The 25,521-nt window shown below is 35.4% G+C and overlaps 1 protein-coding gene across 3 annotated transcripts in view; it reads right to left on the reverse strand.

The window, feature by feature from the left end:
* The window catches only part of WDR19 (WD repeat domain 19), a 46,796-nt gene that overhangs the window by 14,699 nt on the left and 6,576 nt on the right, over window positions 1–25,521 (reverse strand). For 2 of the 3 annotated variants that reach the window (XR_010389086.1, XM_064511275.1), the window contains exons 5-26: window positions 22,854–22,969; window positions 22,137–22,252; window positions 20,770–20,850; window positions 19,025–19,137; window positions 17,583–17,756; window positions 16,307–16,377; window positions 15,398–15,570; window positions 15,193–15,307; window positions 14,347–14,453; window positions 13,812–13,934; window positions 11,902–12,051; window positions 11,230–11,377; window positions 10,395–10,599; window positions 9,678–9,837; window positions 7,327–7,437; window positions 6,950–7,059; window positions 5,764–5,821; window positions 4,681–4,827; window positions 4,491–4,573; window positions 2,912–2,995; window positions 1,670–1,816; window positions 742–866 (exon numbers count right to left, since the gene is read on the reverse strand). Coding sequence is in view for 2 of the 3 variants with exons in the window: in XM_064511275.1 (XP_064367345.1) it covers window positions 742–866; window positions 1,670–1,816; window positions 2,912–2,995; window positions 4,491–4,573; window positions 4,681–4,827; window positions 5,764–5,821; window positions 6,950–7,059; window positions 7,327–7,437; window positions 9,678–9,837; window positions 10,395–10,599; window positions 11,230–11,377; window positions 11,902–12,051; window positions 13,812–13,934; window positions 14,347–14,453; window positions 15,193–15,307; window positions 15,398–15,570; window positions 16,307–16,377; window positions 17,583–17,756; window positions 19,025–19,137; window positions 20,770–20,850; window positions 22,137–22,252; window positions 22,854–22,969 (2,717 nt within the window). In the remaining variant the exon portion in view is untranslated. The remainder of the gene's footprint in view (window positions 1–741; window positions 867–1,669; window positions 1,817–2,911; window positions 2,996–4,490; window positions 4,574–4,680; window positions 4,828–5,763; window positions 5,822–6,949; window positions 7,060–7,326; window positions 7,438–9,677; window positions 9,838–10,394; window positions 10,600–11,229; window positions 11,378–11,901; window positions 12,052–13,811; window positions 13,935–14,346; window positions 14,454–15,192; window positions 15,308–15,397; window positions 15,571–16,306; window positions 16,378–17,582; window positions 17,757–19,024; window positions 19,138–20,769; window positions 20,851–22,136; window positions 22,253–22,853; window positions 22,970–25,521) is intronic. The other variant, XM_026093716.2, reaches the window with a different exon arrangement.

Here is a 25,521-nt window from a genome sequence, read left to right on the forward strand (position 1 = left end):
GCAAGCTAACTGTTGCCAAGTTTTTAGAACCATCCTAGCAAGAATACATTTTTAAAAGGAGGTATTAATTGAAAATATAAGATAATCACAAGATACTTATGTGGAACTGTTTCCACAAAGAAGGGTGACACAGGAGAAGAACATAAAATTTGTTGCAAATTGACAAGTGGGCCACTGACTGACTGGATGACCTGAGGTAAAAATCAGCTTCTCAGTAAAACTTCCTTTTGCTTCTCACTGAGACATAAGGAGGCCATGAAAGGTCTTAAAGAAGAAAGGAAAGACAAGTGATTTATACATGTAATAAAAGAGCTTAAACCATGAGAAAAGGAAAAGATGGCACAATATCAAAAATTACACTAGTAAAATTTTTGGTTTCAGAACAGCAGTACTAAATACATCAAGGTCAAAGAACGGGATTATTCAACAAGAAAAAAAGCATCTAGACAAATGCTTTTACCTCTACAGATACACAGAAAGCATGGGCAAGATTTAAAAACAATGTAGAGTGAGGACCCTGGAAGACACCTGAGATGAAAGGAATGCCTCATTTATGGACCAGAATTATACACAGGATGGCAAATCGGCCGATGGTGACCGAAAATAGACAATAGATGGAAAGGGCTGGGAAACACAAAACATCCCACTTCTTGTCTTATCACTTCAAATTTGTCTAAACCAATTAAGTAAAAAAACCCAGCAAAACATATTCCAAGCAAACTATTAAACTGGAATACTCACTGATGATATCAGCATAAATCTCCATCTTGTTGTGTTGCTGAGCTAATGTGAAAGCTTCATTATTGCACTTGGACATCACCAGGAACTGAATGGCAGAACCATAGTCACCAAGCTGCAGAAAGAATCTAATCAGAATGAACAAGTTAATACCTTAGTTAAGTAGCATAACGAATACTCCAAATGTTTTAGAAATATAGTATATTTTGTGGCATACAGATATGATACATTTCTAAATTACTGTATATCTTCATTATTTTAAATAGGTTACTAAAATTAACTTAGTATAAACTACATAGCATGGCAACTTTTATGCTTGTCTAAATTTACTACTTCAGGCTAATATAATTTTAATAAAAAAGCTAAAAAAAACCCCAACAAAAAACAGTATTTGCTTAGCTGTCCAGATTTTAGAGAAATCAAATCACCAGACTGAAATATCTAGTCACTGGCCAAGTACCAGTAACCAGACTCTGATACTTTAGCAGCCTCCCCAGATTTCCATTGCTATGTCCTCCTTCACCCTTTTTAAACTCTGGCTGATCATCTCATAAACTCAAAGCACAATAAAAACTGAAATACTAAGTCACAGAATATGATATAAACACAATGATTAATATTATTGCTTTGCATAGTTGCTTCTAGGAAATCATTAACTTAGAAAATGTAATCATGGTTTAAGAGTAGTAAAATACATTTAATATATTTAAGTGAAGAAAGCAAACATAAGACTGAGATGCATCATGAGACATAAAGAATATATTCAAGGAAATATTATACATTCTACAAACTTACAAGAGATTTCTTTTTATTTTAATTCCATTTACTATACTGAGTACAATTTTAGTCTCTGGCAAAAACATGAAAGAGGGAAACATGGTTAGCAGTTCTCAAAGGTTACTGATTTTTTAACCTTATAATATGACTGTACCTGGCCACCATCTTGGCTCCATCAAAAGACTGTGTTTCCCGCACAATATTAACAGCCTTTTCAGGATTGTTAAGGTGATCCAAATATAGCCGGATTACACTGTCCCACTGTTTGGCATTCTCATAAGCAATCACAGCTTCCTTGTACCTGCAAAACAATGGTTCCACATGAGTTTTTCTAACTTTTACATAGCTCTTTACAATATGGTATAAAAGAAACATATTTTACTTCTGAGAGGTTATCCTGTGACACCTTCTTTTCAGTTTACATGTAACAGCTCTGTTCTGCATTTCCTAGGTTTTTTCTCTCTCCTTCATTTTCTCTTGGGAGAATGAAAGACAGTGAGACAATAGAAAAATGTTTACCATTATAGTATTTTTGGCCAACTTGGGGAAAAACAATTCCTGTATACCCTTCTTGGGTAGTTCATCTGTTCCATCAGTGTAACCATACCAATTTGTTTGGGAGTGAGAGTCCTGCCTTGCCAGTAAAATCCCAAACAGATAATAAATAGTATAACATTTTTAAAAATGAGACTTTTTTTCCCCTCTTCTGTACAGCTAAACAATTTCAAGAAATTTCTCCTTCTCACACTATGCAACTGACACAGAAACAGTACTTTCTAGTCTCATCAATGCAAACATTTAGCTTCAGTGATACCTCATATCATTAAGGTGTCATTATTCTGAAGCACATCTACTTACATGTCATGACTAGTAAAAACATTTTGTGATCAAGTATAATCTATTTGGGGCCTTTTCATTTCAGTCGATAATTTCTCATTATTCAGCACTTTGCAAATGCAAGCTATTAAGATGTAACAATAATCTGCTTTTAGAAAGAAAAAATTTCTTTTATGATTATTGCCCCTTGAAATGACCTTAAAAATCATGGCTCTATAAAAGGAGTCTTTAGAAGCAAATTGAACTTCAATACTCTACGAAGTGGAGTATGCTGTGTTGGGTGCAGTACTTTAAAACACCTTCTTTCATTAAAGAGATATTAATGTTTAGACAGGAACAATCAACCAGAAACACATCTTTGATACTAGTAACAGGTCCTTAGATTATGTTTAAAATTTCTACATAGCACCTTAAATTTGCTTATTTCAGAGTCCCTTTTCACAGTGGATATTTTCTCAAAATTTACTTTTTGAAGTCTTTTAATTTATTTTATAAAGATAAGAAGGCATTTCAGAAATAATAACATATTTTATAAAAATAGATAAACACTCAGACACACCTGCCATCTGCTTCTTTGGCCTTTGCATATTGCAGGTGAATCTTTGGAGATGAAACATGAGGAAGAAGTTCACCAACCTTTGCCCTAGAAAAGAAGACAATAGTCATTTAATAAATATTTCTGGTTTAAAATTTTCTCCAGTAAAACAGGCATATTTATAATAAGAGTGAAAAGAAGGTTAAAAAATAAGTAATTAAACATAAGGTACAAGTTTTGAATGTGCCTTAATATTTTCAAAAAGTTGCACTTCAGTTTTGTAAGAACCGGAAATTATATACTGGTTCAGGAACATACAGGCTTAAAGAAGTAGAGTAGCTTCTGTTTTTTTGAGTTGAGAGATGTATGAGCATTAAGAAGTGCCAGACTGACCATTTTAGCCTCCAGTATTCTCCAGTTTATCTACAGAAGCAGCACAGTATTAAAACTGTAACCTAACAAACAAATACCAATACAGGTCTAATTGTGTTGACTCCTGTGATTGCTTAAACTTTGGCCATTGGTTGTATAGAGGACTCTAGGCACTTAGAACCAGTTTCTGTGAGTGACAACATCCCTAACAGTGCAGTGTTGAGGAACACATAACTACATGTCAGTTCTTCCATAAATTTAACCTCAGGATTTGCACACACCACAGGATCTGCAAAAGCCAGCAAACTAACTGGAGAGCCTTTCAAGATAACGAATATTAAAGACTGAAGAGAGACTGATCTTAAATCTCATATCTCTCTGCCTAGAAGACAGAGCACTGCCCAAGACATCAGGAGACTTGAACCTCCTTCTGCTTGGGTAAACAAAGTTTGTACCTTCCACCTTCCACTCTCATTATATGCAAGCTACCCTACTGAACAAAGTGTTTTCTTAGTCCATGCTGATGAGACTGATATACTTTTATGACAGAGTAAAATTTTCATTGGAGAATGAGCTTAATGCTCCAACCTTATTTTTAAAGCATTTACATGAAAGAAGAGAGGTCTGAGTTCTGATCTCTGCTCCAAACAGTTCTTAATAGCAAAATACACAAAATATTAGACAAGAATTAGGCCCTTAAGTCTCTCTGTAAATTGTACTTCTCCACTGGAAGCTTGACAATGACCAAATTCACTAAAAAAAAAATTCACTGATCATAATGTCAACTATTTTAACCCCTCATGATACAGACACCATTTGAACCAGCAACTTAGAATCACTTCCAACCATCTGCATATTCAGAGTCCCAGCTATATATTCCATAACTGAAGAAACTGAATGAACTAAACAGTAACTAGGCAAATAATATGACTACATTCAGTATACTGAAAAACCCCTTGAAACTACAGGTCACCTTAAACATTACACAAGAAAACAAAAAAAAAAAGGAAGACTACCTCCCATTTTCAGTATGACTGTATTTAAACCAGCACAAGTTGCTGAGGATTTCCTGAACACTGTGCTTGTTTAAGCTTAGGGGAGGGAACCATAAACCAATGAAACGTAATTCATGCAATGTTTGAGACACTGAGAGAACTTTTCCTTTCCAAAGGGCATTACAGCAAGCCTTCAGTCTCAAGAAATATATCACTTCACTGAAACCTGTACTTACCAGTTTTTACACCGGATGTATACTGATGCTGCCTTGTCATAATATTGTCCCTTTTCATACAGCTGAGCAGCTTCTGAAAATTGCTACAATATTGGAAACCATTACAATATCACTTGTAAATTACGATTACACATAAGCAACCTAATGAATTCACATATTCAGCATTAGCTTTACTAATTCATTGGAATACCTTCATACTCTCCAGAATAGCTCCACAGTCTCTTTTTAGTAACCTGCTAGGATGTTTAATGGCCTGGTTTACCCCTCGACGGATATCTCCCATTCGAATAGACATTTGGGCTACTCCAGCAAGGCAAGCTTCATCATGTTCCTGGTACTGGCAATCAAACGAAAAGCAGTAATTATACCTTGCATAAAAGAAATACCAGCTTGCAAAAGCCATGATAAGCACATGCTGAAACAAGTTAACAAAAAAATAAAATTCTTGTCTAAAAATTCTGGTCTAACTGTAGCCACTATTCAAAATTAAGTAGCAGAACTATTTATCATGAAGAATCATGTATTTTACTTATTGATCACCTGCTTAGTTTTTGTCTTAACCTTTGGCCTTTGCTTTTTACATTTTACTTACAAGATAAATAGAGTCCAGACCAAACATAGAGGAGAAGAATCTGCTTTTACAAACAGCTCAATACTACTTGCTTCTTTCTTCCAAAACAAACAGTAGAGAAAAAGGAGGAAATACTTGCTCGTAGTCTCATTTTTTAATGGTAGTAAAATCTTTGATGTTTTATAAAGCCAAATTGCTTGAATTCAGAAAACACTGCTATTGTCCCTATTATGTTTTATCATTGAATTATTTTGTAATAAACATTACGCAAATGTTAGGGGAAACAATGCCAGAATAACAGAGGACCAGCTGAACATGATGTCTTTTTTCTAACACAGTCACTTTCTGTCTTTATGTAGATAACAATCCAGTAAAGAAGAACAGAAGTAATAACCAGGGCTTTATTATAACAATGAAAATTCTGGCAGTATTTTCCCTAATATTTGCACATGACTATTATGAAGTTGCTCAAACTATAAGCACTGAATTTTAATTATGCCATGTTAACACAATGGCAACACTGCTTTATACCTAGAAAAAATGTCATTCTGTACATTAAAAGTAAGTGCATTGAAGACTACTATCCCAAAAGCAAGTCATACAGATTTACAGCCAAATACAAAAACCTGAACTTAAATAAGCCTGAAACAAGATAACTTTATGTGCAGTATGCACCTGCTATCATTATTAAAAAGGGATTACCTTATTGTCCCCAGTGATTCCCTTCTCATAATGTGTCAGAGCATTCACATAATCACCCCTAAAAGAAAATCATACATTATATGGAAGAATATTTTTAATAGGAAGAGATAGTTACTCTTGTTCTTTGAGACAGATTATGCATATATCTGTCTTGTGTTAGACATAAACACTCCATCCAAGGATCTGAGGCATAATTAAGACAGGCAGTTACATAGTACATTAGGGCATTTTCCATGCACTTTATCAAGCTATTAGTCAGTCCATCTCTCTTCAATTCCTTTATACTGAGGCCAATAAAAACCCCTGAAAGACAGGCAAAGAGCCTGTCTATGTGCACATACCTATGTGCACAAACCTATGTGCACAATAGTCCTCAGTAATTTCATCTCTGCTTCCACATCCTTTTCTGGAAAATCAATCTTCTTATGCTATTTATGATTTTTTGCAATATAAAAATGAAGTCTTTTTTTTCTTAAGTAAATTCAGAAGTCAAGTTACAGATGGTGACATTGCATCAGCAGCCTCAATTCCCTCTTTTCTGTGACCAACAACTGTCTTCCCTCAGTGCCAGGGCAACTGGTGAGACAGGGGAGGAGTTGCCCAAAACCTCCATTAATAATATCTAGAAATTTCCTCTTGGTTTAGACAGTAAACAGGATAGGTTTGAGCTGGGTAAAATTAGCTATAAAATAGCCTTTAAAATCATGGCAAATGGTGAATATTTTCTCGTTTTCAGGGACTGGAAGCCTTGAAATCTGACACTCCTCTAACTAAACTATGAAGAAAATGAAGGCTCCTGAGTGTCACGGAAAAGATAGGAAAAAGCTTTAAATGCAAGGCTTTCTTCCAGTGGAAGAAATGTTAAGTGGTATTAATTTCTTCTATTTTCCAAACAAATGCCTGCAACAAACCATTTATTTAGCAGATTACATAATTACATAGTGAACCTACCAGTTAAAAAGAACATAGATATACCTAAACTAATCAAGTGTAACTATTATTTGCTAATGTATTTCTCTAGCATGACAGTATTCATACAAAACTAGTCTTGCTGGTACTATAACTGCAAGACCTTACAGAACTCATTCTCAGCAATGCAATCGGATAAAGTATCTCAATTCTATGCTCTAATTAGCATGAGTATTAGTCTGACATTCTTATACTGCAGCCTAACAGGAGAACTTACGTGAATTCAAGCTGCATTGCGTATTCCTTTGCTATGAATGGGATTTGGTCTGGGGCCAAACGCTTAGCCAGCTGAAGCGCACTATCCCAGTGTTGCAAGTCTCTTCGCATCTATTAATAAAGAACAGTAACATTTTCTCATCCAAGTATCAAATTCTAATATGAATTTTACATTATTCTAAATATAATTATAGAGCTAGTATCCTAGAAGGATTCAGACAATTTGAGAGATACATTCATCCTAAAAGAAATGCTCTCATTCACAGAATGGCAAGAACAAAACCACAAAAGAGCAGAATTACCAGAAGGTATCGATAATCCACCATTGAGGTGCAGAAAAAAACAGCAGAAACAGTGTTAGACATCTTAAATGAATACCTCAAGTGCTGCAATAGGACAGGTGGATGCCAGATATAAATCCTGAGCCAGATTGAAATCACTAGTAAACATGGCAAGATGTCCTGCTAAAAGGTTGTGGTCTTCTATCCCCTGTAAAAAGACATAAGAGGTGCTAAGGTAGTTCAAACAAAAAAAAATTGTTGCAATTAATGTAGTCTGATATGCACAGTAAAACAAAATAACCCTACAGATCAAAAGTATGCATATTATATTCTACAAACCACAAAATAAACTGTTATTTTAATTCAAAGCTATTACCACTACAACTGTCTAAAATCTAAGTAATTTGCAGGCACATATTCTTAAAGTACTATTTCACATACATTTTTGGATGTATTATTACATTCTTTTTTTAAAAAAGTAATGTTAAACATTTAACCTTAAACATTTTCTCAAAAGTTACAAAGGAAAAAAGAGGCTCCAAATGTCTGAGATGTGAATATAGTCTGCTGCTCTCAAGCAGATATGGAAGGAAGGAAGGAAATGTTGGCCACTGTGGTAAAGGAAACCAATATCTGTAGCATCAAAGGACTGTTCATCCAGAGCTGATCTGTCATGAAATGACCTCTTTGGATGAGCGAAACCTCTCAGACAGCTCATAAGGGTGTACCTGCTTCCTACAACATGCTGCCATTCATGTTCTGTCTAGGCAGTAGGACAATACAACATGGACACAAAAAAAATATCCCATTGGGCATGGAGAATTAGTGCTTCAGTTGCAACAATGACTTCTCTGTTTAACCTCCCTGACATGAAGTATCTTCATCCTCTGATGGGCTTATTTCTGGAGAGAAGGACCATCTTCATTCTTGGCATGCTACAGAAGTAACTGCAGTATGGAAGAGTTCCTGGTGTCAGAGATGACATAGCAAGGAGTACAGCAGCAGACAGATTTTTTCTCCAAGCCCTGATGACAGTGATACATGATGCTAACTTTGAAAACTTGAAGGCATCAAAAACAGGAAGAAGGTGTAGTAGGCAGCCTTACTCAGCAGGTACAGGAATGAAGACTGTCAGAGCAGTGCCAATAAACCTTAAAGGTCTTCAAGCCTAACTGTTGTCAAAAGTGAAGATGATGACATAGACTTGCTACACTTTGCCTTTGCTTTTATAAGGTGAGCTAGCACTGGAAACAACTTAGTCAATGTCAATGGATAAGCTTCGCTCATCAGACAAATCTTCCCAGTAATTTCAAAAGTTTTTTTTACTTTACTAGGTATAAGTGGAAAAGGTGAAGGAGGGATGAATCTTCTTAGGAGAAGGATTGCTGATCAATTTGGCCATGGGAGCTTTCACAAGTTCCAAAGCTAGAAGGGTTGAGTAGCCCAACTTAGAAATCAACATCATCCTCAAAACTTCAGATTCCTAGAATGAAGACTTTCGTGGCCCTTTCAAGAAAAGAAGCCTGCAACTTAAACTCAGTATCTTCTCTCATTCAAGGTTTAAAAAAACCAGCAGACAGAGCACACTCTGAGGCAGTACAGATGCACAGATTGCAAGAGTAGTTACACAAAGATGAAAAGTAACCTTCAGTCATCAAGCAGCTCTATATAACCTCATCCTGAATGATGAATGAACAAGTCAAAATTTGCTGCATACCTGAAAGAAACTGCAGCAGCTGCCTCGAGAGTACTCTTGAAAGCAACTGTAATAGTGAACCTCATGTCTATATACTGCTTGCTGAACTAGACAGCACCTTCTAGAGGTTTTGCAGAATCCCAGAATAGTTGAAGCTGGAAGGGATCTCTGGAGATCATCTAGTCCAACCTCTCCCTGCTCAAAACAGGGCCAACTACAGCGGGCTGTTCTGGTTGCTCTAAACACTACCTGTATTTTATCTAAACGAGAACTCAAGCCTGGGTATCTAAATTCAGCTAGCAATAATCCCTTTACTAACTAACTCCACCTAACTGTAGAAGTATCTAAACCTTGTCAAGCAATTTTCTAGTTGGTAAAAAAATTCTCTAGAGGCCTACATTTAGCACTGTGCATTCTCAAAAGCACCTCAATCTGAGCATTTACCAACTTTATTTCACAATCACTGGCTAACAAATGATAATCATTATCAAGGAAGTAGAAAAAATGGGTCTAAAGTCAGTTCCCACATTCCAGGACACTACCAAAACCACTTTGAGAGAAAACCAAGCAAGAGTTGTCTGGTTTGGACACCTTCTCCACTATAATCATTAACTCCTTTGAAAATAATTTACCTTCCACTTAAAAACAAACAAATTAACAAAACTGCCACAAAAATAAGAATTCAGCAGTTAAGAAGAATTAAACCACAGTATTTCCTATTTAGAAGAGACTTCATTACTTTTACATTTTACCTTTATTTGCTCTAGTGACATCACCATCCCAGCATTACCAAATGTTCGATAAACACGTATTGCAAAGTCCACTTCCATGTGATGTAAGCAAGCTCTGGCCAATTCATTCCAACCAGACTGGTCATTCAGAAGTTTGCACACCTCCCAAGCCTCAGAAAACCTATGCAAGGTAAAACAAAACAAAACAAAACAAACACTACTTGCTCCTAATATACCCTCTCTTAACCTATTTTATTCTTAATCCTAGGACAGGGAAAACTTAAGAATCATTTCTTTTTAAGCCATGGAGAGATAGATTAATCAGGAAGAAAGGAGAAATAAAAATGAATAATTTACAGTTCTTTTTCACCTGCTTCTACCACTCTTTTTCAGGAAACCATCTGCTTTCCCTGCTCCAGGTTTCTTTCCATTTTACTTATTTTGCTTTGCTTCATTGCAGTGGAAAGGCAGTGGACAAGACACACTTTCAGTCAGATTTGCAAGAGTCACTCTCATAAAACCCAGAATCGTTCTTAAAAAAAACCCCGGTTTAGCTTTTACTTGACAGTGGAAAAACAAATGAACCAGCACTGGGTCACTTTCTTTGCCTGAAAACTACAGGGACTGATGGATCAATCTAATTTATCAATATTCAGCATGACATTTTTACATCACCAGGATATGCTGTATTGCACAGAGGGAAACAATTTACACAATATAATTAAAAAGCAGACGTACCTTTTCAACATTAAAGTCTGAGTAAGCATTTGTGTCAGCTCATTAGGTCCGAAATCTTTCAAATTGCCAAGGAAACTGTGAGTACTAAGATAGATATTGTTTGTTTTCCCACTCTGAGTCTGACAAGTTAATTCTCCATTATATAACAGCAAAGGTTTATGGCAAAAGGGGACTTCCGTGCCACCTGCCAAAATAATCTTGGACCCTACATTCAAAGATCAGGATGAAAAGAAGACATTATTAAAAAACAAACAAACAAACTCTACTTGGTAAAGTGTTTAATAAACAGTCACAACTGAAATAATGTAGACCTGCTGACCATTAATTCAAGGTCTCGAATTTTGACAGTTACCATCTCCTGTAAGTGTACATATTTTTTAAAGAAGTAAAAAAAACCCCATAACTTAAATCTAAATTACTGTGATCATTTTCCAAATGTTTGTAGATTAATTTGTTAATGTTTTTTGTCAAGAACATGAAAATTGCTATGATTAAAATTCTGGTTAGCAGTATTAGTGAATAAGTTTTGTCACCTTGATCCTAATATTTCCTCACAAACACTTCAAAATACAACTGAAGCACAATGTGTAACTTTCAGATCAAATATTATAATAGCAAGAAACTCGTGGAGTTAAGGCTAAAATGCCTTGCTGGAGCATTACAGAGAAACCTATATAGCAACTATTTTTGTAATAATCAGTTATATTTCAAAGCTTTCGTAACACTACTTATTTTCATATGGAGTTATGAAAATTTTTAATATAAATGCAAAAACAGAACATGTTTTGCTTTATTAACTAAATAGCAAATAACATTTTTCAAGTATTTATGGTACCTTGAATGGCATCTTTATGAAAGACATAAGTGTACACTTTATCATCATCATAAGCAGCAAAAACACCCTTATCCATTGGCCAGTTTTCCCATAGGATTCCTTTAGTAGTTGGTGAGAAATTTGGAATCTCATATAATCTATCATTAACCTACAAATAATGCAAAAGTAAAATTACTAGGAAATAAGAGACCAATGAGATGAACTAAATATTAATTCTGGTTATTCATTAAAATAAAATAAAACAAGGAAGATAAGTAGTCCAGAAATATATAAAACTGTGTTAGGAAAAGGTTTGCTTAGGAGTGGTGACTCTGAATTACTTCCTTTGTGAGTTAGACAATGAAGTTAACAGAGAAGATACAAATGTTATATGAATGACATAAAATAGGTTTAGGGACAAGCAGTGCAACTGAAAAGCTAACATACCAGTATTTGAATACACAAACAGATTATCTCTGAAAATTACTGCTCGGAAATTTAATATTATGAAATGGCTCTGATCTAATATGACTTTTATTTCCTTACATTATCATTAGGTTATCATCAGGCCTCCTTAGCAATTTCTTCTTTCAGTATACATGTTTGAGTGATGAGTTTTTTCATTTTCTATTAAAAGCATTATGTAGTTGAAAAAACTGCTTGCAATGGCACAGGTATCCCAAACTAACTTACTGGACAATAGACAAAGCCATCACTTTTTTCATCTATGAAAACCAATTTGGTTCCATTAGGATCTGGAAAAATTTTCCTCACGCTGACAGGATGCCGATATTCATTCACATACTGCCAGTCTTCAATATAGAAATAATGAATAACTCCAGTCTAATGAGAAATAACATAAAAGTTATAACAGAAATAACATCAATAAGCATCAGGTAGATAATTAATTCAGTTGTAGTTTCTCCTGTCTTAGAGTGCTGAGCATGAAGAATGTTTAAAGACAAATACTCCCAGCCTTTTTTGGCTTCTTTCCTCATTGTCAGCTGGTCTTGGCAGCATAGGAAAACTCAAGGCTTTTCTGCAGGGGTGTGGGAAGGGGTATTGGGAGGGTTGTTCGGTTTTTTGGTTAGTTTTTTGTTTTTCTTAAAGACAACCTCACTTCTTGCCCTCCCCACTAGAAAGACAAGAACATCCCTTAATACATTGTAGCAGAGGAGAGTAATAAGAGTTTTTTTATTTCTTAATTCTCTGCTTAGCAGAAGCTGTCACTGCCTCTACATATGATCACAAAAAACAGAAATAGACTAAAGACCCAGAGGTCCAAATACACCCAGATAAGCTCTAGGCACCCTAAGTTAAGAGCACAGTTAAACACCAAAACTGTAAGATCTTCTGCTAAGATCCGAATTACCTACTGAAAGTGCCTCTTTCCCCATAGATACACAGGAAATGAAGAAAAACAGTGTCAGAATTACAAACTTCAAGTAAGATGGGTGAATCTGGAGCTGAAACTTTCAGGCCCTATTACTTGACTGGTTTTCAAGCGAAATGTAATTGTGAGAGAATTCCAGAGAAGAGAGGAGAGGAGAGATCTTGTTCTTGCAGTACTTCATGGAGAAAAGCTGTATTTCCCATGCCATCCTATGACCAGGAAGAATGCTTGCTTCTTTCACGAGAGAAGCTTAACTTTCAATCAGAGTGCAAAAATGCGCCTCCAGTGAAGAACCATACACTCTTAAGTACAGATGTACCTACTTCAAGGTAAAAAGGCGATCAAATTGATTTGTGATAACACTATTTTTCAACTGGTTTTGTACAAAGAACAACACTGAAAGTAAAAGAAGGCTTTTGAAGTCAATTATAAAACTTGTATACACCAAACTGATCAACTGTGAATTTAGTATTTTAAATTTATCAGGAACAGTTTAGGTAAAAAGGCAAAAGAAGAGATGGAGAAGCCTTAAAATGCTGCAAAACCATTAATGTTATTACACCACTGATAACATCAGATATGGCAATTCTGCCTTTCCTCTGTAAGGTCAATACATCATCCTGTGTCATAACGAGGCAATACTACAACGACAAATGTACCCTGTATTCCCAGTGCTAGAAAACATTAAAAAAAAAAAAAAAAAGAAACTACCCTTACACATAGGAAAATCCCCTGAAAAATCCACAAAAATGCTCATATCTTTATTCAGTGCTCTCCTAATTTCCATTTTTATTTTAATACTTGCTCACCTCATTACCTTTTTGTCCCCATCTATCACATCATCACCTTAATTAACATATTTTCAAGGCAATTGCTATCTTTTTTTCTCTCATCTGGAAGACATTTTGATTGGTAAACCTTTCCCTACTGCAATATAATTACATTCTGTTATTAAGATATGTGTTTTACAACAAGCACTGGTAAAAGCCAGATTTAATCTTCTTGCTAATGCGTCTCATAAATGCAATAGTCAAGAATGTTGGATGCAGTTTTGACTGTTTGCATAAAGTTTTTGCACAGAAAATAATCCACACTAAATTTCTCAGAATCACAAATTTTATGCTAATAATATAATGAATAACAATGCAAGTAATTCAGATAAAAACATATTCCATCTAAAAGGATCATTAAAAACAGAAATAATACTCACATCTGTACCATATATGAGGAAATCACTAGTTAAAGCGTGGCACAAAATTCGACATTTATCGTCATCTGCTGGGAAGAGTCGAGTCTCTCGTTCCTCCTGAGCATCCAAACTTTCACTTTCTATCTAAATATAAAGATGAGAATGAACTGGAAAACTCCATTATTAAAATGAGATATCAGAATTTTGCCTGTGTCAAACTGTAAGGAAATGAGATGAAGACCACCTTTCATGTGCATCACTTAAAAATCCACTACCAGCTTCTGGCAAGTTCCCACAGAAACTTTTAAAACAAAACTTGTTAAACAGTTCACAAGAAAACACTTTCTCCTCCCCTGTTCTAGACTTAGGTTATATTTCTAAAATCTTCAGGAATTCAGGTTTATATCTTACGAGGTAGCAAAAAATGTCTAAAGATTCTTTTACTTTTATTTGCATTGTGTGAAGAGCACTCCATTTTCTCTCATTTTTAAAATTTCTGTAACTAGTTCAGCTTAGGTGGACTCAATTCAGTGCTCAAAATCAACAGTGTCCTTACCATATGCAACTGGACTTTACCCTCAAAGAGAGCGGCAGCATAATCAGAATTAAGATGCATACTTGCTACTGTCCCCAGGTACTCCACATCTTTGAGCTTTTTTACATCTACAGAGTTCAAAGAGAAATAAAAAGGTATAAATATGTTGTATAGGTCTTCATTTATCATAATCTGAATCTGCAGCTGAATAACTAGATGTGAAGAACTTGCAGTTGAACAGAGAGTGGACAAGTCATAGTAAAGAGGCTTTCTTGATAGCAATCAGAAAACTAATTAGAAAGTACAAGAGAAACTCTCTTCTTGTGCAGCTGTGACTACTGTTCTTATAGTTTTGATTAATCTATTTTATTAAAAAAGGTGCTGTGAAAGGCACAAAAGCTTTAAATCCACTGTCTAATATCTGAATAGAACATAAGCAATTTTACCTTACCCCCTGCAAACTACATGGACATCTATGGAACTGAGAATTTAGTCTTGTTGATGGTGTAGTCCCTAGCTACTCTGCTACAATAAGTATTTAAAGACGTGGTCAAATAATTTCTCAAAAGCCAAGAAGTCCTTCACTGGCTAACAACATCATTTGATAAAAACCTCAAGAAGAAAATCTTCTATACTTCATTACTAATATCTTAAACTTGAAGATTTGTTTAAATTATTTACAATGCCTACTCATAACTGCTTCAGCCCGTGAAAATCATTGTCCAGTCCTAATAGGACCATATGGCAATTCAAGTTGTTATTGTATAATACAAAATGTTCAAAGCTGCTAAACACAATACTAATATCATAAAATCAGACACACAATGATGTAGCAGTTCAAAATAAGATAATTAAATTTATGCTTACTATTCTCTCCAAGTGCGTAAAACCAAGCCCGATTGTTCATTCCTACAGTCAAATGATAAACACCAATAGCAACAAAACTGGGCTCTACTTCAACAGAGACTGTGACTGGTAGCTCCTGAAAGAAAAATCATACCAATATTAATACACTATTATTACTTGTTTTACTTATATCTAAATGAATTTTAAAAGGAACAGATTATCATACTCTTTCCACATGATTGGCTACAGTAACTTCAAGAAGAGAAGTGAGATATGCAATCCGCGTACTGCAAGCATCTCCGAGGACTGGAAGCTTTGTCAAGAAAACATGGAGTGATCCTCTTCGTGTAGATACTGCCAACAACTGTCCGTCATCTGTCCAAGCCAGCTGATCTACACCTAAAACATTTACAAGTTTTTGCAAAAAATCCCTTCTTTGGTTACTGAAACCAAGAAGCAATTGCTTTGCTTCAAAATATGACAACAGCAGGAATTCGCAAGCTGGAAGATACATACTAAGGTATTCACACCTAACCAGTTAATCATCATTTTGACATTAATTGTTATCACTCAAACCAAAACCGTAACTGACTAATTTAGCAGTTGTCTAAGAGTGAAGACTTGACAATAACTGAAATAATTACAGATATTAAAACAGGAGATAACAAAGGTGGTAACTCTTTACCCCAAGACAGTCTCATCTCACAACAATGTTCTGGAAGCCACAGCACAAACCCTACGTATCAGGATGAGAACAGATTAAGTATTATCCCTTAGTACAACAGATACAAAAAAGCGCAAAAAAATTCCACCCACCCAAAAAACATGGAAAGAAACAGAAACCCGTTAAGTATATTATCTTATTAATCAATCAAATATTCTGAGTGCTGTACTTCTTCATACCTTGTACAGATAAAAAAAACTTGTTAAAAGTAACTGTGTCCTCTCACCTTGCTGTGGGTCACCTCCTAATGCCTATATATTGGGAAATAAGGAATTTATGATACATTCTACATTTACACAGTTTTTTAACAATGGTATTTTCAGGTACTTCACTCGCGTAAACCAAATGACACAAAATTCTGTTTTCCCTAATTTGTAAATATTTCTATCCTTATGGAGATTATTAACATACCTTTATTTTCATCATCCAAGTTTATTATAGCATACATTTCTCTCAGGTCTGACAGATCATGGATTTTAATGCTAAAACAAAAGTAAACAGTCATTCTCAATAAAACACATCTCAGACATCACAAGCTGGAAAAAACCCAATCCAAACCAATCAACATAGACTAATAAAGAAACATATTACAGCAGGAATGCAAAATGGTTTCCATTTCCTAAAGAGAAACATACACACAGAGTCATTCTTATCCATCACTAAATACATTATGACTATAAAGGCACAAGATTCTCTCACAGAACTAAATTTAAGGAAAACGTAGGACTCTCCCAATTCCAAAGGCCTGAAGTGGGGTAGAAGTAATACTACTCTTCCTTTTCTAGCTGTTACGATACAGGTTAGGTTATATAGACAACCCTGATGGACTAACACTGCCTGAAGCATGAACCTAAAAACCTACTTTCAATCCTGCTTTGCATAAAAATGGACAGATTGAGATCCTTCTCATGCTGCTGTATTGCTCAAAAAATGCTAAATGCTTAAATAATACTGATTGATAACTGAAGAGCTTGAAGCTGTACCATGTTTTGTTTGTAAGTATACCACTCTGTGAAAGTGTCACACACAAGTGGTCTGCTAAAGTCACACACACACAGAACTGAGGACAGACAGAATGATCTGGCTCCAGCTGGCACTCAGCTCCTCCCTCACCGAAGAATTTAGATATCACAGAAACAGGACGTAGCAGAGGAGCTAGAGGACACATATTCTACTATACTATACTATACTATACTACGGACAACAAATTTTGAAAGAACTCTAGTCTTTGTAACTATTCTTCCTTAATGGCTTACCCATTTATATTTTTCACAAGATCGCAGGTGAGACCAAAGGCCAGAGAGGAGGATATTAACATTTTTAACATACGCAGTACAGCTTTAAATGAATAGTTCTCTTACTGGTACGAAGATGCCTATGTCCAATTTATAGATCATACTAAAGAAAGTCTGACATTTTTGTAGCCAATTAACACATTAAAAAAGAAAGTATCAAAAGAAACCATCTATAAATATTACAGTTTAATTTTAAGCACATTACAGTTCAGATATTTGGGGCAAGATTAGCTTCTCCTAACTTTAGGTAGAGAGGGATTTCCAGAAAGCGATTCATCTCACCTCCTTCTCTACACTGACTTCCTAGGGAGCCTTGAAGACTAGCTTTAATGCTGACCAGCTAAAGTTACATAAGATGAATCCCATTCTTTATTTATAAAACTGTCACTTACCAATTATCTCCACAAGATGCAGCTTTGTTTAATGACTGTGATATAGCAATGCTGCTTAGATTATCCTTATGATTATGAGCTTGAAAGATTTCTTGACCTATCTCACGAATGTGTGTAGAAATAACTACAAAACACCCTCGTGAGAAACCAATCATAATGTAGCCATCACCATACCTGTTGCAACAACAACAACAAAAAGCAATTCAGAAAAGAGATCTATGTAAAGTATTTTTTCTCAGACTATTGGGGTAACTGTCAATGCTTCCCTTCTCTAATTGGAAAAATAATCAAATTATGAGAATGTATATATGCATTGTAATACAATATAGTATAATATAGATTAGGGGGAAAACAACCAGCAAAAATGAGTTTGCCGCACAAGGCTTTCCAACCCAGTGTTCTCTCGTAAGTCTTCCTTGTTCTCTCTTCTAGATTCTATAAAGTCACTCTACTTGCAGTAAGGAACATACATGGTAGTGATGCTAGGAGAAAGACCTCTGTTATCTTTAGAATGAGCGTACCAAAAGATGAAAACTTCCAATTTCAAGGTTCTGGCTGACTTGGTCTCATCAAAGCTATGTGGAAAAATAATGGCAGACATCCTGCCCTTAAGGCATATCTGTGTAAACACAGTGGAATTACCAAATCTACAAATATATTTGTGATTAGATAGTTTGTTTACTTTTCAGAGAGTGAAGCAGGAATGAAGAGGTAAGACAGAAATAGCTGCATGATGTAAAGATGAATTCAAACAAATACCTCATCTACATAGTTAAAAAGAAATCATTGCAATGAAAACAGTCCAGGTATTGATAGCCATGTGGCCATAAGTTAAGAAACATACAGCTACAGGTTTTCTTACAGAGTTTCAGTGTGAGGGATGAATGTCTACTTCACATTGACTGAACAGGCATTAAAGGATATAGCTCAAAGATAGAGAAACAGACAGCTACTTTTTGGGTAAAGAGTGGGAACATCTAGCTTGGGATTTCTTTAAAGAAAGATTACCAATTGGATTATGTAACAGGGAGGCTAAACGAACTTTGCACAACTTTGTAAACTAACAAACTAGCCAAGAAAATCCACCCCAACTTTTCAGCTAGTTCCTTCATCAATTTCTCATCCGAAAAACCCCCACCCTATAAAACCTTCAATTTTATCTACTGCCAGGATAGCAACAATATTACTGTTACAAGCCTGAGTGTGCCAACACCAATTACATTTTGACAGTACTACTTTTATAGCCATTATATCGTTAAGTGAAGCAACTACAAAATGTAGACTCCTTTGTGGTTGGAAAAAATTATTTAAAAGGCTACAGCATAGCCAAGAAAATGCCAGTGCGAGCAAAGGATGCCTTCATTTCTAGCATTTATCAGAACTACTGGGAAAACCTTGGGCTTGTTAACATTACAATGTTGCATTAAGAAAGTTCTGCTCACCATCTGTACGTTACAATATTGCCATATGGCTGCTGAAATTTCAGATCAATTGGGTTATCAGGATCATTCAAATTAAAAAGAAAGAGAGTCTTCTTGCCGACCACAACACTTACCTGCCAATGAATGAAAAGGAAAAATAAACTCAGTAAGAACAGTATCACTTTAAAATAAGACCCTGTATCATCACTAAAAGATGAGATTTAGCATTTTCAATAATCCTTAAAAATCCCGTGGATCTGAATTCTGGATCTTTCTCAACAGGGGAAGAGAGTTTCAGGATACCCTCCTCATAAGCCAGCAGTTCACAGATCTAAGTACAAGCCCAGCACAACACAGATTTCAAATTCAACACTTTCCCCCATGGAAGCATCAAGTCTGCCACCATCTCCTTCAAGGAAAAGACAACAGACTACATGGAGTTATTCTGTAAGCTGTAAACCGGAATACTCTCACTTGAACTTTGATAGGTTTTTTGATCCACAGAACTTCTACCTGTAAGACGGAAGGGAACACTATCACAACATTGATACCTCAAGTAACTTGCTGCCACTACAAAGATATAAAGACAATTCCAGAAGAAACAGCCATTTCAGTGTGTATTAAATGTACAATATTTATGGCTTGAGATCAGTCTAGGTGAGTGCATTTTATTTGAGGAAATCCATAGAGAAGTTGGACTTCAGAGTAGAAGAAAGGTTCAACTTCGGAGTTTTTTTGTATTCTTTTTGTCACCAAAATGTGTGTTATTGTAAGGCAAAAGTAAAACACTCATTTTAGAGAAAGCGCAGAGAAGGAACTTGTTTTGTCTTCGACAAAAATATGTGAAGGGTTTATATTACCTTCTGTTCCCACCTTCAAAATGTTTGTTAACTAAAATTTCCCTGGAGAGTAGAAAACATTTCACTCCATACAGATAGGCAAAAAACAGGTCTTTGTCAATATGACACGGGGGAAATTCCTTTGTGACCCCTACCCTGTAAAGATCTAATCCTGAGTATATGAGAATTTAATTATATTGCCTGTACTTTAGCATATAGATATGGCCAAATTCTAATACAGTAACACTCTGCTATCTCTGGCTCTTCTATCTGCTGTTTTGTGTTCCATTGCTGATCATTTAATCACGTGCTCTGCCAACTGTTGTCATTACCCCATTTTTCTGTGCTTCACCATTGACTGATCTGATAGACCTTCATTCACTTGGGAAGAATGACTGAAGACAATGAAAATGTAGCCATTTAGAAAGCAGTAGGAGAATGCTCATACTAGAAGCTTTGCATCAGGCATTTAGTCTCGTAGATGCTGAGGTCTGCACAAGCCAAAATCTTTTGGAGTGGTGATCTCTTTTAAAAACTGACTGCTGAAAAACAGCCTCTGAAAGCTAGCATCTCTGCCATTTTGATGATCCTGCTCCTTCCTCTCCATCTGTCACGTGTATATACTGTTGTGTATTTAAGCTGTATGTATTTAAGTCCCTGCACACATCCCCATCTCTTACACTAACTGTTACAGCAAAACTGTTCACTTATCTGTCATATTCATAACTGTTGCACTTTTCATGAACACATCCTCATTAAATAAAGGGGTATGGCTATACTTCAAAAGAAAGTTTTGAAAAAAATCTTCAACAGCAAATTTTAAATCAAGGAGGAAAAAAAATTACTTCCTAGCGCATAGAGATTGCCAGCAGAAGCCCTGAAACATGGCATCAACACGCTTTGCAGTATTTTGTATTGACTTCTTACTGTGCTTTCCCTGGTTGATATTCTTTCATCAGTCTTCATAATCGAGAACTGCATATCACTTGGATCTGAGCTCACTGAGGTCTGAAAGAAATAAGTGCAGATTGGGAAATCAATATTTACCGTAGCAAATGCTGATGCTAAACAATTGTATTATTGCTGCCCTGCACATTTTAGTGTTAGGATGGATGGAAACATGACCTCAGTTTGGATCATAATGACATATTATATAGAAATAAACTTGAAGAAATACCTAGAAAACAGTTAGAAATACAAGTTCAAATAGAGAAGGAAATATGACGATGAGGAGGAAAGCTTGCAAGACGATGTTATACAGATAGTATTAACTGAAGCAGTAAAAACAAACAAGGTCATTCCAAAAAGAATGCAAACCAAACAAAGAGGACCGAGAATGAGGCAAACAGGTTAAATATTTCCAATGCAGTATAATATGGATGCATCTTATCTGGTTTGGGTAGTGATAGTAATCTAGCTGCAGTAGCACAGGCTATTGCTTTTGTAGTCAGTATGCGATTACAAAACCTCATAAAGTAGCCTTGTTCAGGTCTTTGCTGCCTTGGCAGTTTCTAGTATCTAAGTTAGCTATTTTAAAGCACAGACATATCCTAAAATATTTTTCTTTCTTCCTCTACAATGTAGGGATATCTTTAGACATAAAAGTGGAAGCATATGAAATGAACTATGAAAGATTTCATATTGTCTTTTGAAAACCTTGAGTGAACCACTGTTAAGAATTTGAGAAGTCAAATACATCACAGTCCTTCCGAGCAAAGACAGTTGTGGTATAATGTGGCAATGAGTGTATGTCAGCAAACAGAATGTTTCATTAGAGAATCTGAGTGTACTTGGGAGATGCAATGGAATCAACCTCTCAGCGATGCAATGGAGGTCCAGCCTAGGAGAAATCCTCGAACATCAGAAGCAAGTCTCATTGTTTAACCAATGTAAAGCAAAAACAACACTGTAAGTATTGCCTAAAAACCTTATAAACAGTCATGGGAGAGCTGTCCTGTGCCGGACCTCAGAAAGTCAGCCACACGACTACACTCCTAAGACCCTGTTGGAATGGATAAAAACCAGGACCAAGGTTGAGAGAAGTATGTTTCGGCAGGATCAGATCAGAATTGTAGAGATTCTAATGTCATAAATCATGCTGTATAACACAGACTAAGATATTCAGATATGCCTGAGTCTTGTGTGAGTTTTCCCAAGGCTTCTTTGTCCTTGAAATCAGCAGGACTGAAAAGGCAGAAGCTACCATAAGTCCCAGTTTCCCTGGACTGCGACTCTCTCAGGGACCAGGAGCATTAACGTATGTCTTGCAGTCAAATGGGGTTTATAAATACTACCTGTCTTATAGTATCCCCTTCCTGATTGCTTATAGTAATCATTTTGTCTTCGCCTCCTAGAGCCAAAAGGTTCTCAGTACTCCAGCAACCGCAAGTAATCCGCTTACTGTGCTTACCTAAAAAAGAAACAAACCTATAGGACATAAATGAACACAAATACAAAAAATACAGGATGGAAATACGGTCTGTTTGGCCACTCAAACACAGATTCTCATAATGTGAAACAACCTACCAGAACAAATAAATCAAACTCAATTGCCAAATTTTTATTTTAAAGTTTTTAGCCTTCTACTCCCAGATGAAAGTCTTTTCACCTTATAAAAACCTGCACAGCCACTGGTCTTCCCTTTCATTGCATCAGATTTCTGGAGACTACGCTACAGCCTTAATTTTTCCACCCAGAGGTACTCTAAACCATAAAAAAAGTAACTTGGTAACAACCACCACACACACACACACACACACACACACACACACACCCTTTGCAAACTGTAAAGCAAGAAAGATAATACAAGTTTCTCATGAGGCAACACCAGGTATATATAATATTTTTTTAACATAACAGACTATAAAAATATGGCAATGACAACAAAACAGAAGTAGCAAGTTGAATATAAGCACATTTGAGTTGCAAATTCACAGACAGAACAAAAAGATGTCTAAGTGTATTAGCAAAATTCAACTCTGTTACTAATGTGAAAGCTTAACAATGCATACCAAGAATAGGAATCTTGCGAGAAGTCTGACGGTTATATATAAGCAAGTTTCCTTTAGTCGTTCCAACAGCAAGTAAAGTTCCAACTCGAGACCATAATAAGACAGACATTGCATCCCTAAAATAAAGAAAATTAGTAGAGATTCCCTTCATGTGCTTATACACAACATATTTTGCATATTTGTTTTGAAGTATTATGACACCACAGATTAAGCAGAATTTTTAAACTAAGTAAATGGTCTCTACAAGTATCAGAACTATTTAAGTATGCACATAACAGTGAAAGTAATATAGAGATACATGAGTTAATGTAATAAGACTTGTACAAATAGAAATGTGCCCATAAAAATCAAGTGCCTTTGACATAAACATATAATCATGGGTAATTTGGTGGACAACACAGTTCTCAAAAAAACACTGATAACGTAGGTAAGTGATATTTTTCAGTTACTTTTCTGAATTGTTCTTTGTACTTAAATAATTCTATGAATTCAACCAATTGCAAGTTAACAGATCTTCTAATTCCTTGACAAATCAGTCAATGTAATAGGAAAGCTTAGAAAGAACAATTTTCACTTCACATTTCAGATAAAGTAAGGACGAATTTGGTCTACATTTGAGGGTACACTGAATAACGCTATACACTGCATTTTAAAAAAACCTCCTAAGCAAAAAAATTTTAATTGGAATTTTCTACTGTGCATAGTTATTTCCATCTCTCACGTCTTTTTAACCCTTTCCGTAAGCATACGATAGCAATCCAAACCAAATTTTGGGCATTAATTAACATGTGAAATGACTTCCAATATTTGGTTTGCACATTGGGGATTTTGTTTGTGCTTTTCTTAATTTTGAAAAGAGGAGGATACCAGGAAAGCCTGATTTCCACACAGTTATGTCTTAGTGCTTATGCTGCTTAAGCAATAACACTGTGACAAAAGAAGCACTAGGCACCTCAATTAATTTATGTATAAACCATCCTAGCAAAGCTGCCTCCAATAAGCAATTCACCTCAGATATTACAAAAAAGATCATACAGGAATGGCAGTAACAGCATAATTTGTTTTGGTAAGTACCTTCTGTGCTCTTCTGTGCTTGCAAACTTTACACATGAAAAAGAGGTATAACACTGTCTATTTCTTTATATAATATAGTGTGTATATACAACTTCATAAATTGCTATGATTCTATAAAAGGCTATGGTTTAAAACTGACCTTTCAAAAAAAAGAAAAAAAAAAAACCTACTTCTGAAACCTATAAAAAAAATCATCAGGAAATATTTTAAGGCCAAAGCTGACGTATTCTACCAGAGCAGAAGACTATAAACAATGCCCATTATAATAACATCTGCACTAAAGAGGCATATTGCTATTAGGTAATGACAAAAATAGAATGATTAAGAAATAATCAAGTAATCCAGAAATAGCTAAACATTCTGAGGGATGCCTATCTGATGTTACATATAATTAATTAGATGGTAGAAAGAGGTTAACTGTTTTGGATTTCTTGTTGTTTGTACAATCACTTGCTGGACTTGAAACTGTTTTCTAACATATGACTTACCACTTTAATAACAAATAATCTTCAAAAAATAACATCACTAAATCATACATAGTTTAAGTCACTGTGTATTTTGTGTGAAGTGGCTGTACTTTTTCTTCTCTAAGAGCAGTAGAACTTGTAAAAAAGTTATTTTCTCAATACAGTTTAAATTCAGTTTCAATGTACACGTATATATGGTACTAAGCTGTAAAATATCCCAAAATCAAATATCCAATATTCCAAACGAAGCTCACAAAGCACAGATGTAAATGTCAATGCAAATATGGAATATTCCCATATTCCAGACATGGAGTTTTTAACCTGAATCTGGGGGAAAAGAAAAAAACCCTCCGCAAAAAACAGACTTCCACAAATCTTTCCAAATGAACTAAATTTTTTGATTTAATGGTTGAAACACTTCAATTTTAGTATCTTTCTCTACTTTTTACATAAAAGCAAAGGAAATTTAAAGGGTTAAATCAGAAGAAGAGTTTGGCTCAACTTGCAGATAAAATAACAGCAGGACGCAATTAGCTGTTTCTTTGCTCAGGCAAGTGTCCTAACAACCATGGCACGAATGTTTATGTAGAGTGGAACAGTTTAGCATAATAGATTCAAAGAAGCCAAAATTTAAGTATTAACCCAAGCTTATTTGTTAACCCAATGCTTAATTGTTAAGTAGGCCTCAGGAAACTGTTTGAAGTCCATTGTCCAGTTCAGAAAGAGAGAGAAATGAACCTGTGCCTTCCATATCTCCTTCAACCCTAAAACAAATAGGAGCATCACATCTGTTTTGTGAATGGCATTTCAACCCTCTTATAAATCTAAGGGAAAAAGGAAAAAACCTAACACCACTAAAATCATTTCCCTTTCTTATTTTAAAGTTCCCATTTACTTAGGTGAAATACTTTGGAGAAAATTTGGCTGGTGTAGTCACCAAAAAAATTCACTCATCCTTGTTGCTACCAAAAAGTGGAAACATTAGAGAAACTCTCGGGACTTTGGCATGGTTGGCAATTAGAAAAGAGACAAAAAACCCACCACAGTAAACCCCTCAAAACCAGCAAGTCATATCAAAAAGAATTCAGCAACAGTAGTCTGACAGTATAGACTGTTTGAAGACTCCA

Source organism: Dromaius novaehollandiae, chromosome 4 (assembly GCF_036370855.1).
Source record: "Dromaius novaehollandiae isolate bDroNov1 chromosome 4, bDroNov1.hap1, whole genome shotgun sequence".
Classification (NCBI taxonomy): domain Eukaryota; kingdom Metazoa; phylum Chordata; class Aves; order Casuariiformes; family Dromaiidae; genus Dromaius; species Dromaius novaehollandiae.